The sequence below is a fragment of the Peromyscus maniculatus genome, chromosome 5 (genome assembly GCF_049852395.1).
Source record: "Peromyscus maniculatus bairdii isolate BWxNUB_F1_BW_parent chromosome 5, HU_Pman_BW_mat_3.1, whole genome shotgun sequence".
In the NCBI taxonomy this organism is placed as follows: domain Eukaryota; kingdom Metazoa; phylum Chordata; class Mammalia; order Rodentia; family Cricetidae; genus Peromyscus; species Peromyscus maniculatus.
In genome coordinates, this window is record NC_134856.1 from 27,052,501 (window position 1) to 27,066,367 (window position 13,867).

The 13,867-nt window shown below is 51.2% G+C and overlaps 1 protein-coding gene across 9 annotated transcripts in view; it reads right to left on the reverse strand.

The window, feature by feature from the left end:
* The window catches only part of Znf827 (zinc finger protein 827), a 172,854-nt gene that overhangs the window by 3,086 nt on the left and 155,901 nt on the right, over nucleotides 1-13,867 (reverse strand). For 2 of the 9 annotated variants that reach the window (XM_042277497.2, XM_016006182.3), the window contains exons 10-14: nucleotides 12,321-12,510; nucleotides 11,176-11,342; nucleotides 4,797-4,988; nucleotides 4,295-4,472; nucleotides 1-1,075 (exon numbers count right to left, since the gene is read on the reverse strand). The exon at nucleotides 1-1,075 is cut by the window's left edge and continues 3,086 nt beyond it. In XM_042277497.2, the coding sequence (XP_042133431.2) occupies nucleotides 250-1,075; nucleotides 4,295-4,472; nucleotides 4,797-4,988; nucleotides 11,176-11,342; nucleotides 12,321-12,510 (1,553 nt within the window). In that variant the 3' untranslated portion in view covers nucleotides 1-249. Of the gene's footprint in view, nucleotides 1,076-2,474; nucleotides 2,508-2,779; nucleotides 2,850-3,241; nucleotides 3,782-4,281; nucleotides 4,473-4,796; nucleotides 4,989-11,175; nucleotides 11,343-12,320; nucleotides 12,511-13,867 lie in introns of those variants that run through there. The other 7 variants (XM_016006207.3, XM_076571956.1, XM_016006201.3 and 4 more) reach the window with 7 other exon arrangements.

The following is a 13,867-nucleotide window of genomic DNA, read 5'->3' on the forward strand; positions in this document are numbered from 1 at the left end:
CTGAGGGTAGAAGGAGGCAGCAACACCTCTCTGAAGATTGGCTAAAGCAGCTTTCAGGTCAATGCAATAGGTATACATACAGAGCCAATTTTCTACTCCTTACTAAGATATACAGTACACATGGTCCAGGCCCCTGGGGCCTGTAGGTTTTGCAGCAACATACACCTGCTGGGGTTGTGTTTAAGTTTTGTGGGTTTTTGTCTTTTCCCGTCTCTGTCTCTTGGTTTTTGGTACAGAACATGGCTGTCCTCAGACAGTCTCTGCTCTTTCTCTTAGTCCAAGATAGGCGAGGAAGGAGTGTTTGGGGGAGGGGATGCTGGGAGGCGCAGTCTGGGGTCGGGGAGGGTGGAATGTGAGGTCCAGGTGGCTCTTGGGGTACAGCATTGTCAAGGGAATGAGATGGGCAAAATCCGAGTTCCGGTATTTGTCCAGACGCAGCGGGGAGCCGTTGAAGGCCAAGGCCTTGAGTGCCAGGTTGGGCTCCGAGCTGCTGCCGTGGCCGTGGGCTGCTGACAAGGCCACGGTCTGCAGAGCCTGCGAGGCTGACATGACTGACAGAGGGGACAAGAGACTCCGGCCACCCCCCACAAGCAGGAGTGGGGCTCCGGGGCCAGCTGGCTCTCTGGCGGCTGGACTCAGGCCTTTCTTGTCCTCCTCGGGGCCGTCCCCGCTCTGGTGCTTCTTCACATGGCGGCTGAAGACAAAGGGGTGTGTGGTCTTGAACAGGCACTCTCCGCAGCTGAAGGTCTGGCGGGGGGCGTGCTTCAGCTTCTTGTGCAGATTGAGATTGTCCTTGCGCTTGCAGCTGTAGCTGCACTGGTCACAGTGGAAAGGCCGCTCCCCGGTGTGCACACGCACATGCTCGATGAGCTTGTTGGCCGTCTTAGACAGGTAGCCGCACTGGTCACACTTGTAGTGGTTGCCCAGGCGATGCTCGCGGGTGTGCGTCTCCAGCTCCAGCTGGTTGGGCTTCACTGCCTGGCAGATCCGGCACTTGTACTCCATCTTGTAGTGGGTCTTGAGGTGGCACTCCATGGCAGCAGGGCGGTTGGTGGAGTAAATGCAGAACGGGCACCTGCCGGGGGAAGCAATGCAGGGAAGGGTCAGCAGGGAGGGGCCAAGGGCAACCCCGCATCTCCCCTCCTCCCCAGCCTGCCCTGGGTCAGCCCTGCCACCTCTCAGGCGGCTCGGCTTCACTGCTACAGTGCAGTCCAGGTTAACAGGGAGCTCTGGGTGGTCCACTTAGCTGGTGTGGGGGCTCCGGGCTGCAACAGCCGAGGCCAGCCCTCACAAAGGAGCAGAGAATGCGAGGGGCATTAGAGCTGGCATTCCCCTCCTGCCCCCTCCCAGCCCCTGGGGCCCTCTTCCCTCCCCACCCCCACCCCCCACTGGACATGGCAGAAGCCTGGGCTTCCTGACCTCCCCTCTGGATGGGAGCGACACAAAGAACCGACTTTTCATGCACCACACCAAGCACACGCAGAAAGGCTAGGAGGCTTTGAAGAACAGCTTACAGGGAGAGCTCCCTCCAGCAAACAGAAAGGTGGAGCCAGAGTCGTGCTTATTACAGGGGTGTTAGGACGAGAAGGCCTGTGTGTGTCCCTCTGTGTGCCAGTGTGGTGTGCGTGTGTGCACCAACATGCATGTCATCTCCTAAAGCACCAGATCTTCCTCGGGAGTGGGAGGTGAGGACCGTGGCCGGGGCCTGGGAGAAGGAAGCCCACACAAACGGCCCCTCTACTCAGGAGGGATGAGGAGGAAGGAGATTGCTCTCCAGAGCTTGAAGACATCCTTAGGACATAAGCATGTCATAGAAATACCAGTGATCCAACTGGAAGGTGAGTTCTCCTGGGGTAGGACTTTTTTGAGATTTCGTTTGCATTCTCTATGGTGCTCAGAAGAGCACTCGGAGATTCTGACTCATGGTCTGAGCATCTTTGCAGGGCATTGGGTAGATTCAACGTGGTGGGCGGAGTCCCAGCTCCAGCACCGGACTGGGCTCTAGGTGTCTCCTCTAGCACAAGGCCTGGGTATCTATCTCTGGCGTGGACTCTGCAGTCTTTCCGTCATGGATCACCTAGCACCAGCCTGTCACAGTCAGGGCTGTGAGGAGTGGGGTGCGTATGTTTACAGAAGCTGCTGGGCTGCACGGCGGAGCTGCCGGGCTTGAGTCTGTGACGTAGAGGAAAACTGTAGCATGTGTGCTCTTTCCAAAAAGAATGCAGATGCCTGAGTGACTGCCTCAGCTTGGACTCCGCTCCTGCAAGGCAGGGCGCAGAAGGGGGCTGTCTGTCCTCAGAGGGTTGGAGAGGTGTTCAGCAGAGCCCAGCAGTCAGGGGCACCGTGCACTGCCTCCTCAGCACCAAGCTCGCTGTTAGCCCTGGAACCTCAGCTCACAGAAGAGTGCACAGAAATATAAAAGCCCATTCCCAGGTCAAGTGCACACACAACCCCTACGCCAAGCTGGGCCTTACCTAGAGGAGTCTGAAACTCACCACTGTCCTGAGCTACGGCAAAAGAAAAATAATAGTATAATCTTATTTGATCTGCATTATGAACAGGATATAGAGTACAAGCAGTCCCATCACAGAAAAGCATTTAGACATCGGCGGTCTGTCTCATGTTAAGGATGTTTCTGTGACCCTCAGCTCGATCTGTCTTTCACTGCTCAGGCAGAGCACTCAGGCTTTTCCATGCTCCCATTATTTATCTTAAAGACACTTTCTCAGGCAAATTCATTCTCTGATATGGCAAAAGAAACAAACAAAACAAAACTCACTGTATAGCCAGAAGGCATTATCAATTTTTTTTTCAAAGTATTCTTCTACTTGGTTGTCCTAAAACATAAACTATCATACGGGGATGGTTAGTGCCAACAGGAATGTCTGACCCAGTAAAGCATTGAGGTCATCGTGCAGTGTGTCCCCAGTGCGTCAGAGGCTCAGGCCTGCTTGGGGTCTCCAAAGGTGAGAGGCAAGGCCGCACATGGCGTGGGTGTAACTGAGCTACCAGAAGGTAATGATACTACTCCGTCCACAGAAGGCAGAGTCCCGCTTTTTAATAAAGAGTACACAAATCTCGATAAAGGGACAGTGGGATTAAACCAAATCAAATTCCCAGCTGAGCTTCTGCCAGGCATTTCCCATCCTAGCTGAATGGGTTATAACCAGCCCTTCCCTCCCACCCTCCCACCTAGACACCCGCAAGGGTGGAGCAGGATGGACCGGCATCAGCAGCTCGCGCTGAGGGTGCCCTGACCAGCCAGCCCTGCTCACCCCCGTCACTGAGCCCCGGGTCCCTCTGGGCTCTCCAACTCTTACCCGTTCAGGAGGCATGGCACCTCTCTGAGGTTGTTTCGAGGATAAAATGTTTTAAAATGAAAGACCGCCCCCTGCTTATATTAAGAAAATAAAAGAAAAAGTGTTTTCCCCATTCTTTTATCTACACGGTGATTTCTAGATGAAAATGCCCGGACAATTGTGTCTTTCTGTCCCCAACTATTTTATGCTCGTCTCTTTACTACATCCAAAATGCCTTGTGATTTGGGACTCTGCTTCCAGAATCACTGGAAGATTAAATTCTGGTAGTGCTGGGACATCCATTCCTAAGGTGGGAATGGTATTTTATTCTTCACGTGCCCTTTGGCGTCTATGGTCAGGCTGGTCCCATATAGTATGCTTGGTAATAGATGGTGGGGCTCACTTGAGGCCAGGGCCTTGTTGCAAATACTGCTTAAGGATGATGCTCTTTGTCTAGATCTTTTGGGAAGGCGTCAGCACATCTGCAGGAAGACACAAGGCACTTGATGTTTGCATGAACACTGTTGCCTCTTGTCTGATCAAACCATCAAGATTCTACTTTGGGGGCTGGGGTGCCTACAGGACTGACTTAAACGCTAAACACATGTCAGGCCATCTAAACAGTGAACACAGTAACTTGCAGTGACAACTTGTGAAATGATGGCTACCTGGGGACACTAGCCTGGAATCCATTAATTCCAGCCTGAGCGCGAGCCCAGCACCGCAGTAGAGTCTAGGCGTTCACGCTGTGCTGATGCTTTGCATTGCCCTTGCCACAGCCTGGGGACTTGTGAGGTGGCCTCTCCTGCTGATGTCGGTTGACTCCCTGGGGACAGCTGGAACCCCATCCAGCCAGAGGCAGCAGATTTTTCTAACCCCCCATACCAAGCTCCCCCACTCTGTGACCCCCAAAACCTTCATAGGGGTTAGGGTAGGACAGGGGAAGGGGTGTTTAATAACAACTCAATAAAAGATTCTGTACTTGCTTTCCTTACTTGAGCCCACCGGTGGGGACAGTGTGGCATTTCTTATGCTCCAGCAGCTGCTCGGGGGTCTTCATGAACTTGTGGCACACGTCACACTCAAACATCCGGGTGATGAGGTGGATCTGCAGATGCCGCTCAAACATATTCTTCGTCTTGCAGACAAAGTTGCAAAAAACGCATTCAAACCCTGAAAGGACCGAAGCTTGGTGTAGGAGTGTGTGGGGAAAGACAGGCAGGGAGTCTCGGGAGAACTCCCCTCCTTCCAACCCTGCATCTTGTAACACATACAGCTTTCTGGCACCATCCCCCACATCACTGCACTAGAAAATGGCTGAATGTCCAGCTTCAGTGTCCTGTCCCCTCCCGTCTTCCCATCCCACATCTGAGCACAGATCAAGCCAAGGCAAAGGGCTCCTCCGTTTTAGTAATGAGCACCACACAGCAGTCTGTTTTCCTCTTCAAGGTTTGTTCTTAGGACTAGGTCGCCCTAGAGTGGGCACCTCTCCCTCACCTTTCTCTGGCTTTTCCTCGCTGCTCAGGGAGGGCTGGCTCCCAGGTACCACGGAGATGACCAGCAAGTTGTTCCCACTCTTGTTTTTCTGGGAGCTGTCTGAGTCATCTTTGCCATTGGCTGAATCACTCAGAGTTGACAGCGAGGATGAGGAGGGGCTGTTTGATTCACTGGGGGTCTTCCTGTCATCCCCTGGAAAATGAAACAAGCCAGGTCTGTTATGGAGGGCTGAAACCCCTTAGAATGATGGCAGGTGAGGAAAAGGTGCTGAGGGATGGTCTGTATGTCAAATTGCTCTGATTGGTCAATAAATAAAACACTGATTGGCCAGTGGCCAGGCAGGAAGTATAGGCAGGACTAACAGAGAGGAGAAAAGAAAGAACAGAAAGGCAGGAGGAGTCACTGCCAGCCGCCACCAGGACAAGCAGCATGTGAAGATGCTGGTAAGCCATGAGCCACGTGGCAAGGTATAGATTTATAGAAATGGATTAATTTAAGATATAAGAACAGTTAGCAAGAAGCCTGCCACGGCCATACAGTTTGTAAGCAATATAAGTCTCTGTGTTTACTTGGTTGGGTCTGAGCGGCTGTGGGACTGGCGGGTGACAAAGATTTGTCCTGACTGTGGGCAAGGCAGGAAAACTCTGGCTACAAAAAGGTGTCACCAACAGCCGGGAGCTCATTCTTTCCAGTGCCCCCAGGGCACCTGCTGGGAACCTGGTTCTGGTGCAGCCATGGTGAGGGCAAGTGTGGAATGTTGGGCCGGATGTGTGTGTGGGCATTTATGAAGGTCTGACAACAACAACAATATGGCTCAGTAGCTGACGGGTCACACAAGTTCCAGGGGCGCTGTTATGTTGAAATGCTTTTCTCCGTTTCTCCTCACAGACTTCCTCGGTCTGGGGCTGCAGCTCAGCATCAGAGAGGACTTAGCATGCATGGGGTCTCTGCCACTCCACAGTGTGGACATCACTACAGCACACATCCACTCTGCTCTCCACAGTGTGGACACCACTACACCACACATCCGCTCTGCTCTCCACAGTGTGGACACCACTACACCACACATCCGCTCTGCACTCCACAGTGTGGACACCACTACACCACACATCCGCTCTGCACTCCACAGTGTGGACACCACTACAGCACACATCCGCTCTATACCTCTCATAGGCACTAATACCACTCCTGCTTCACAGAGATCATGAGATCGCTGTACCAGGTGCAGAAGTGTGAGTCAGTCTACTGTGTTCACACTCATCAGCACACATCCGGCTCTCTTTCCAAGCCAGGCATAAAGAGGTCAGCAAGCCATTAAAACCGAGTGTCACGAGACTCCAGCCAGCGCGTCACATCTATATTGTACTGCAACAGGTAAAAGCCAGAATCTATCAGACAACCACTCTTCCCACACTGGACATGAGGCAGTGAGAGGTTAGCCTCTGAGGGGCAGGACAAAGGAGGCAAGGCCTCAATTGCCTGGCTTCCTGCCCTAAGCTGTCTCAGGTTGCAGGGCAGGAAGAGGGACACAGGAAGAGCCTCCCGGACTCCCCTGGAGAAGAGACACAGCCAGGGGCCTGGGGAGGGCAAAATGGACAGACCCTGAAACACGGTGTCAACAAAGAGCAAGAACCCAGAGGCCTACAGGGGTCAGGAGGACATGGGTCAGAGCAGGGGTGAACAACCACCCATGCCGGAGGGGGAAGTCACCTGAGAACAGTGAGGTCAATGCCTGGCACTCACACAGGGCTGATCCCAGCGCTGTTCCCAGCAGCAAGATCAGAACAATACACAATTTACCGGCATTAGATGGGACACTGAGGAAGGACTTCTAAAAAAGGGGCAATAATTAGTCCCAAGTACATGATCTATACCTGTCTAACAAATCATAGAAGAAAGAACCCGAAATATCAAGGCTTCCAAGTACCTATGTCCTAAATAAAGGTCATCAATGCTAATAGGAACAAAAGATATGTAACTGAACAGCCAGCATGCTAAAGTCACGGTGTTTGCTTTCTAAACAAAGATTATCAGATATGCAAAGAAACAAGAAAAACCAGCTCCGAATGGGGACAGAAATCAACCAACCAAATCTAACCCAGAACAGCCAGAGTTTTAGTAGAGGACACTATAATTATATTTCAAATGTCCAAAAAGTTAGGCAGACACGGAGAAGGTACGTGGAGGTCCAACAGTACTTCTACAGATGGGCCATGCATCCCCTGAGGTCACACAGAAGGAGAAAGATCAGTGTGCGGAGCAGTTTCATGTCACCTGACACAAGGTAAAGTCACCCGAGAGGAGTGAACACCGATGAAGAAAATGGCTTCATAAGATGGGGCTCTAGGCAGGCCTGCAAGGCATTTTCATAATTAATAATTGATGGGGAGGGCCCAGCCCATTGTGGGTGGTGCCACCCTTGGGCTAGTGGTCCTGGGCCTTTAAGGAAGCAGGCTGAGTCCACCATGAGGAGCAAGTCAGTAAGCAGCACCCCTCCACAGTCTCTGCATCAGCTCCTGCCTCCAGGCTCCTGTCCTGTGTGAGTTCCTGTTCCTACTTCTTCCAACGATGAACGTGATGTGGAAGTGTAAGCCAAATAAGCCCTGTCCTCCTCAACTTACTTTTTGGTCATGGTGTTTCATCACAGCAATAGAAACCCGTACTAAGACAATCAGTAAACCTCAAGTGACAGCTACAGGAAAGATCTGAAATGGAGCAGAGCAAAGACCCCCCCCCCCCCCCCCCCCCCCCGCAATGAAAAGAACATCCTGGCACTGTGAGATGCTCTAGGCAATTTTATATGAGACTAACTGAGGTCCTGATTAGTTGGCCAGGGCATAAGTTAACTTTTGTTTCTTTGAGATGGGGTCTCTCTGTGTAGCCATGGCTATCCTGGCTCTCACTCTGTAGAGCAGGCTGTCCTGGATCTCACTCTGTACCTCTGTAACTCAGGCTGACCTCGAACTCACAGATCTGCCTGTCCTGCCTTCAAAGTGCTGGGATTAAAGTCATGTGCCACCATGTCCAACTAATATCAATTTTTTTTGAGTGTAGCGCTGGCTGTCCTGGAACTTACTGTGTAGACAGGGCTGGACTTGAATTCAGAGATCTGCCTGCCTCTGCCTCCCAAGTTCTTGGATTTAAGGCCACCACATCGCTGACAATTTTTTGAGATAATCAAATGTTTCTAACTTGTGGAAAACCATAAGGCTCAGTATCTGAGAAGCTCAATGAATGCCAAGGACAAAAAACATGAAGAGCCAAGAATGTACCTATCACCTGGCCACTCAGGCACTGAGGCAGGATTCTGAGTTCAATGCCAGTTTGAGCTTGACAGAGAGACCCTGTCTGAAAAAGAAGACATCCATATCAAGAGACACAGTGGATGTCACCATTAAATTGCATCAATAAAAACAAGCAAAGGAAAAGAAAATCCCAGAGCCTTGTGTGGGGTCATACTTGTATCCTGCACTCAGGGGGCTGAGTCAGGAAGACAGAGGGACTGAGGCCAGCTTCTACTCCATAGTGAGATACTGTCTAAAGTAAAAGAAGAAAAGAAAGAAAAAGGAGATAAAAGTCCCAGGAACAGCCATAAGCAAAAGGTCACATTATGTGGAAGAGCTGTGAGGAAGACAGCAGGCTTCCCCACAGGAGCAAGCCTTGTAAAAAGCGACATCTTCAAAGAAACGAAAGACTGTCCACCTCAGACTTCGGACCCAGTGCAAACATATCATGAAGACAAGGACAAACAAACAAAGTTGACATTTAAAAAGATGAAAGAACTCATCACCTGTAGACTTGAATTTAAGAAAAATTAAAGTGCGTCTTTAAAATTGAGGGCAAAGGGCAGCAGATGCAGACAGAGTGCCAGCGCACCAGGAGGAGTGCTGGAGCCCGAGTGCGCACCAGGAGGAGTGCTGGAGACTGAGTGCACACCAGGAGGGGTGCTGGAGCCCGAGTGTGCACCAGGATAAGTGCTGGAGCCCCAGTGCACACCAGGAGGAGTGCTGGAGCCCGAGAGCGCACCAGGAGGAGTGCTGGAGCCCGAGTGCGCACCAGGAGGAGTGCTGGAGACTGAGTGCACATCAGGAGGGGTGCTGGAGCCCGAGTGCTGGAGCCCCAGTGCACACCAGGAGGGGTGCTGGAGCCCGATTGCACACAGGGAAATGCATTTCTTCCCTTTTTTAAGTGTCTTTGGAAAGTAATGAAAGGACTGGCACTTAACCCCACATGACAGGTGTAAAGCCCGCTTGTGAGGAGAAAGCTGAAAACCCGACAAAGGCTACAGGGGAACTCGGAGGTGTACCCCTGAGGGGTTCTGATACAAAGCAGCATAAACGTGATGGCACATAGCGGACTCCATATCACGAATACTGGTTTACACAGCTTCATAATAACCTAGATTATTAATACACAGATTAGGATGAGTAGAACCAGGCCAAGGTCAAACCTCTCAAAGCAGTAGTAAACAGGAAACTTTCACTGTCCAACTGTTAACTTCTAACGGGTCAGAAAGCGACAGGACCTGGACTCAGGCTAGCCTCCTGCTCTCATCAATCAGTTTGACTGAACCAAGACCGTTCACTTGTGTATCATCTACCAGGTTCCTATGGATGGGAGAGCAGTGTCAAAACAAGCACACAAAGGGAGGTGGGCAGGGGAGGGGAGAAGATCTTGGAAACAAGGACACAAAGGGAGGTGGGCAGGGGAGGGGAGAAGATCTCGGAGGACTTGGGTGGTGAATATGATCAAAATACCTTGTATGAAGTTCTCTAAGAATTCATAAAATAAAAACGGAAGGCTGAGAGCCTGGAATGTTCACCACCTGCGTGCATGGAACTCTAGCTTGCAGCACCTACACTTAGAAACACCATTACCACCCCTTCCACTGGCAGCCCAAACTTCTTCAGAGCGGTTCACTCTGGCTTCTCGTCTGACAAGTGAGCCGTCCCTCCCAGGGTCTTGTCAGCCCAGAGGGAACAGTGTCTACCCTGTGCAGCCTGTGGAGCTGAGGAGGTCTGCAGGCATTCCTTAGCTGTGAACGGGAAGTTCCCATGGATGCCAAGTTACCTTCTTCCTGAGCTGAGGGGAGGAGAGGACTGCTGAGGGGTGAGGGGACTTTCAGGGACACACTGGAGTGGGAAGGGTGACAGAGTCAGGGTTTAACAGAAAAGACGAGGAAAACTACCGCAAAGCCAGTGCGAGCTGGAACGAGGCTGCCTTTCCCTCCATTAGCCATTCGAGAAGGCCGAACTGAGCCTGTCTTCCCTGGGGGTTCCCAGCTCACCCACCACCCGCAGTGCTAACACAGTTACAGTCAGACAACTGACTGCAAAATGGACCTTCTCCCTCGGCATAGTGACTCTGTGGACTCCAAGGCAGAGCTGCGCAACTTACTGACAAAAACGGACTGTTTTTTTTTTTTCTTGCTATTGGCACCAGCAATCCAATGGTCAGAGAAACAGATCCTTCTTGGCCACGCACATCGTCAGCACAACTGTCAGGGAGATGCCCCTTCCTGGGTCCTTCGAGAGCCAGCGATGTGATGGGCTGACCCCATGCCCAGGACCGGAAGTTAGCAACATCGGCTCTTCATTTGTAAGCACCACAAATGGGGGTGGCAGTGGGGGCAGAGGGCAGCCCCTCTCAATCTCGCTTACTGACTGCACGCTGGTGTCGTCCGTGACCATCACTTTTGAGGTTGTAATTGTGAGGTAAAGTCAAAGTGCTAACAGTAACGGAAGAGGCTCACCAGCGTGCCAGGGGGCTCTCCACGAAGGGCGAGCACTGGCCAGGCCTCGTCAGCGTGGTTTCAGAAGACAGTAGTCTGAACAGACATACCATGTGTCATTGTGGAGCCTACAGAATTCAGGGTACAGTGCCCAGGTGCAGTAAAATAGAGGGCTCAAGGCCCTGCCAAGTGTCCTGAGGATGGTTAAAACAGAACAGACTGTAGGATGTAAAGCAAGCCCTGTTCTGGGATGAGGTTCAGAATCCACATCCTGTCATTGACCTTGTGTGGGACACCCCATCCCTTAGTCTCTCAAATTCACATTAGCAGGTTACTGTTGGGGATGAGCAGACAAAGCACAAGCCCGGGGCAGAAGAGTTTAGTGACTACTAGGTGTGGTGATGATGGCCAGGACCAGGGGAGGACCAAGCATGCAGCTTGTGGGTCTCAGGAGTATCTATACTCCTGCAGCAAACTCCAGGTCTGCTTAGGCCATAACACTATGACTACAGGGGTGATGTGACTCTGATGCTCCGGGAGAGTCCCCGCTCCTGTGAAGGGCACACTCAGGTCTCACAGCAGTGAGAACACTTGTGCCACGTGCATGCCAGTTGGGTGCAGGGGACAGAAAAGGGCAGGGACGGTCACCTGTGTGCTTGGTGCCAATGTGATTCTTTATCTCTGCTTCCTCCATGGTGACAAAGTCACAGGCCGTGCAGCAAATGGAAAACATCCACTGCTCCTTGTCCACGTGGAGGGACATGTGGCTTACAAACTGGACATTGAGCTCCGTCTCAAATCCACACACATGGCAACTAAAACAAGGAAGGAAAGGGGGGGTGAGACAGGCTTTTAAACACAGGCTGCTCAGTTACACGCAGTGCACACGAGAACACTAGCTTCATGTGTGTTCATTATAGCAAAAGGTACAGCATCAGGAAATTCCTCTGCCTGCTCGGATGCTTCTGGAGTGGTCACTGTGCCAAACAGATTAGATGCCAGCATAATACAGCAATCCCATACATGCTATAATGATGCTAAATAGTCATAAAGTTAATTAAAAACTACAGATTCCAGATGCTGCACAAGGCCTAACAGGCTCCTCTGGGCTGTGTTGCCAAGGTATTCAGTGGTGGCCCACTGGCGGATCAGACTGTTGCACCTCTGTCTCCCTTTGGCTCTAGAACCCTTGGGTACAGCGAGGAGAGCAAACAGATCTTTCTGTGGCACTCTGAGCAAGAGGCAGTCACATGACATCTCCCAGGAGACGCCGCACATCCACTTAGATGCCTTGCAGGGCAACTTTCTGCCAATATCACTAGGGCAAGATTTGAAAGACTCAGGGGCTTCATGCTGATTCAAGGCTGAACACAGAATGTAGTGTGTCATAATGGGCAACCAGGGGACAGCACACTGGGCCATCTGAGCAACTGCATGGGAGTTCTCTCTCAGACCACCTTTTTGTGTGTTTTTCCCTGTTCTTCTTAGGTTGTAGCAAGGTACTCAGCCACCAAGTGCAGAGCCGCACCACAGCTAAGAGCCAATCATCCAGAGCCCTGGTCTCTTTCTGGAGCCCTGTCTTAAAGACCCATCCCTCAGACCACTTCTCTTTCTATCAATTTTATTGGAGCCACCCGGGCTACACAGGAATCCGTGCAAAGGCAGGGTTAATCTAAGCAAAGGACATATTAGAGTGAGGTGAGCATCTGCCTGAGGGACGGGGCTCTGGGCAGGCAGAGAGGGAGTGTCAGCGCCAGGGTCTAAGACACTTGGGCGAGCCGCTCTTGACTCACCTGTAATAGTAAGGGTGTTTCTTCCCGTCACTGCCTTCAGAGGTGACGGCGCTGACGATGTCCTCGGTGTCGGTACTCACCAGCTTCACAGAGTGTACGGTCAGGTGCTGGTTCAGATTTGCACGGCACTTAGCAGCATAGGGGCACAAATGGCATTTGTATTTTCTTTCCTCTGGGGGAGAAACCAAAACTGCTCTCAAAAAAGAAAAAAAATTCAAGAGCTCACTCAGAGGAACCAATAAAAGTCGGTCCAAGTCTCCCTTCACGTGGGGACAAAGGTCATGCCTTGCAAGGGTCCCTAAGTGTATCCCTAGCAGTTTGCTCCTGTATCAACACTCAACTCACAAGGATTGAAAAGGCTCTCTCTAGGCAGCAGGACAAGACTTTGAGGCTGAAGTGTGGGTTTTATGGTGTCCAAACCAAACCTGATCCAAGGGAGGTTCTGGAAGCCAAAAGCAGCACAGTAGCAACAGCTGCATGACTGTGCAATGGCCACAAGACTGCACCGCTGCATGACTGTGCAACGCTGCATGATTGCAATGGCCGCAAGACTGCAATGCTGCATGACTGCAACAACTGCAAGACTGCAACGGCTGCATGGCTGCAACGCTGCATGATGACCCAACCCAGAGCAGTGTGCCACGCTTGGAGCTGTTTCCTCAGAGTTCTCAGATTTATCTGTCTTGGAACCTCGTCCTCCATCCCTCCTCTTCATGACAAGGTGTGTCTGCTGTGTGAGTGTGCACATGAGTGTGTCCCATGTGTCACTCTTGGGCAGGCACTAAGATGGAGAGAGCTAAGGAAATAAACCCTGATAGAACAGGAGCCTAAGAGGTCTATCACTTCCCCTCAGCTCCAGGCCCCGGCCAGCCAAGGAAGAAAAAAACTAATGAAATTAAAGGGAGAAAATGACTTGTATAAAATAATTTAATTGGAAATTTTCATTTTACGTAAATAAAATTGAAAAATCTCAATTAATTTGTTAATGGAAATTGGCTCATAAAGCTGCCTAAGGTTTCAGGAGCGCTTCCAGAGCGGCGTTCTGAATTCATTTGATTAATCACAGGAATTGTTAAGTCCACGGAGCAGCCCTGCTTCCCTGTTAGAAGATTACAAACTCACTTCCTATCCCAATGTCTGGGCTTGGCTTGAAGACACTCGTCTCGTTTCCTTCCCCAGGAAGAATGTGGGGTAAAAAGTATTCCCATCACAAAATGCAAGATACCACGTTCTGTCACGGTGCCGCCCTCCACCCCACTCTGACAGTGGCAGGCTCAAGGCTGGCCCTGACATGTGGGGAACACGTCTTAAGAGTTTCCACCTTGGTGTTGAGAGATGAGGACCTGGGTTCAGCACTCAGGTTCGCTTCCTCGAGGGGGGGAGGTCCCTCGAAGGGCCAGTTACACTGGGATTTCCTCTTCTCAGGTGTAAGGACTACCTGGGAAAATCTGCCTACTATCTTTATTAACAGTATTTCTTCATCAGCTTTCCAAATTTCCCTTCAAGTTCTTGTCTCAGTGCTATTTTGGTAATTTTGCTTAATTATC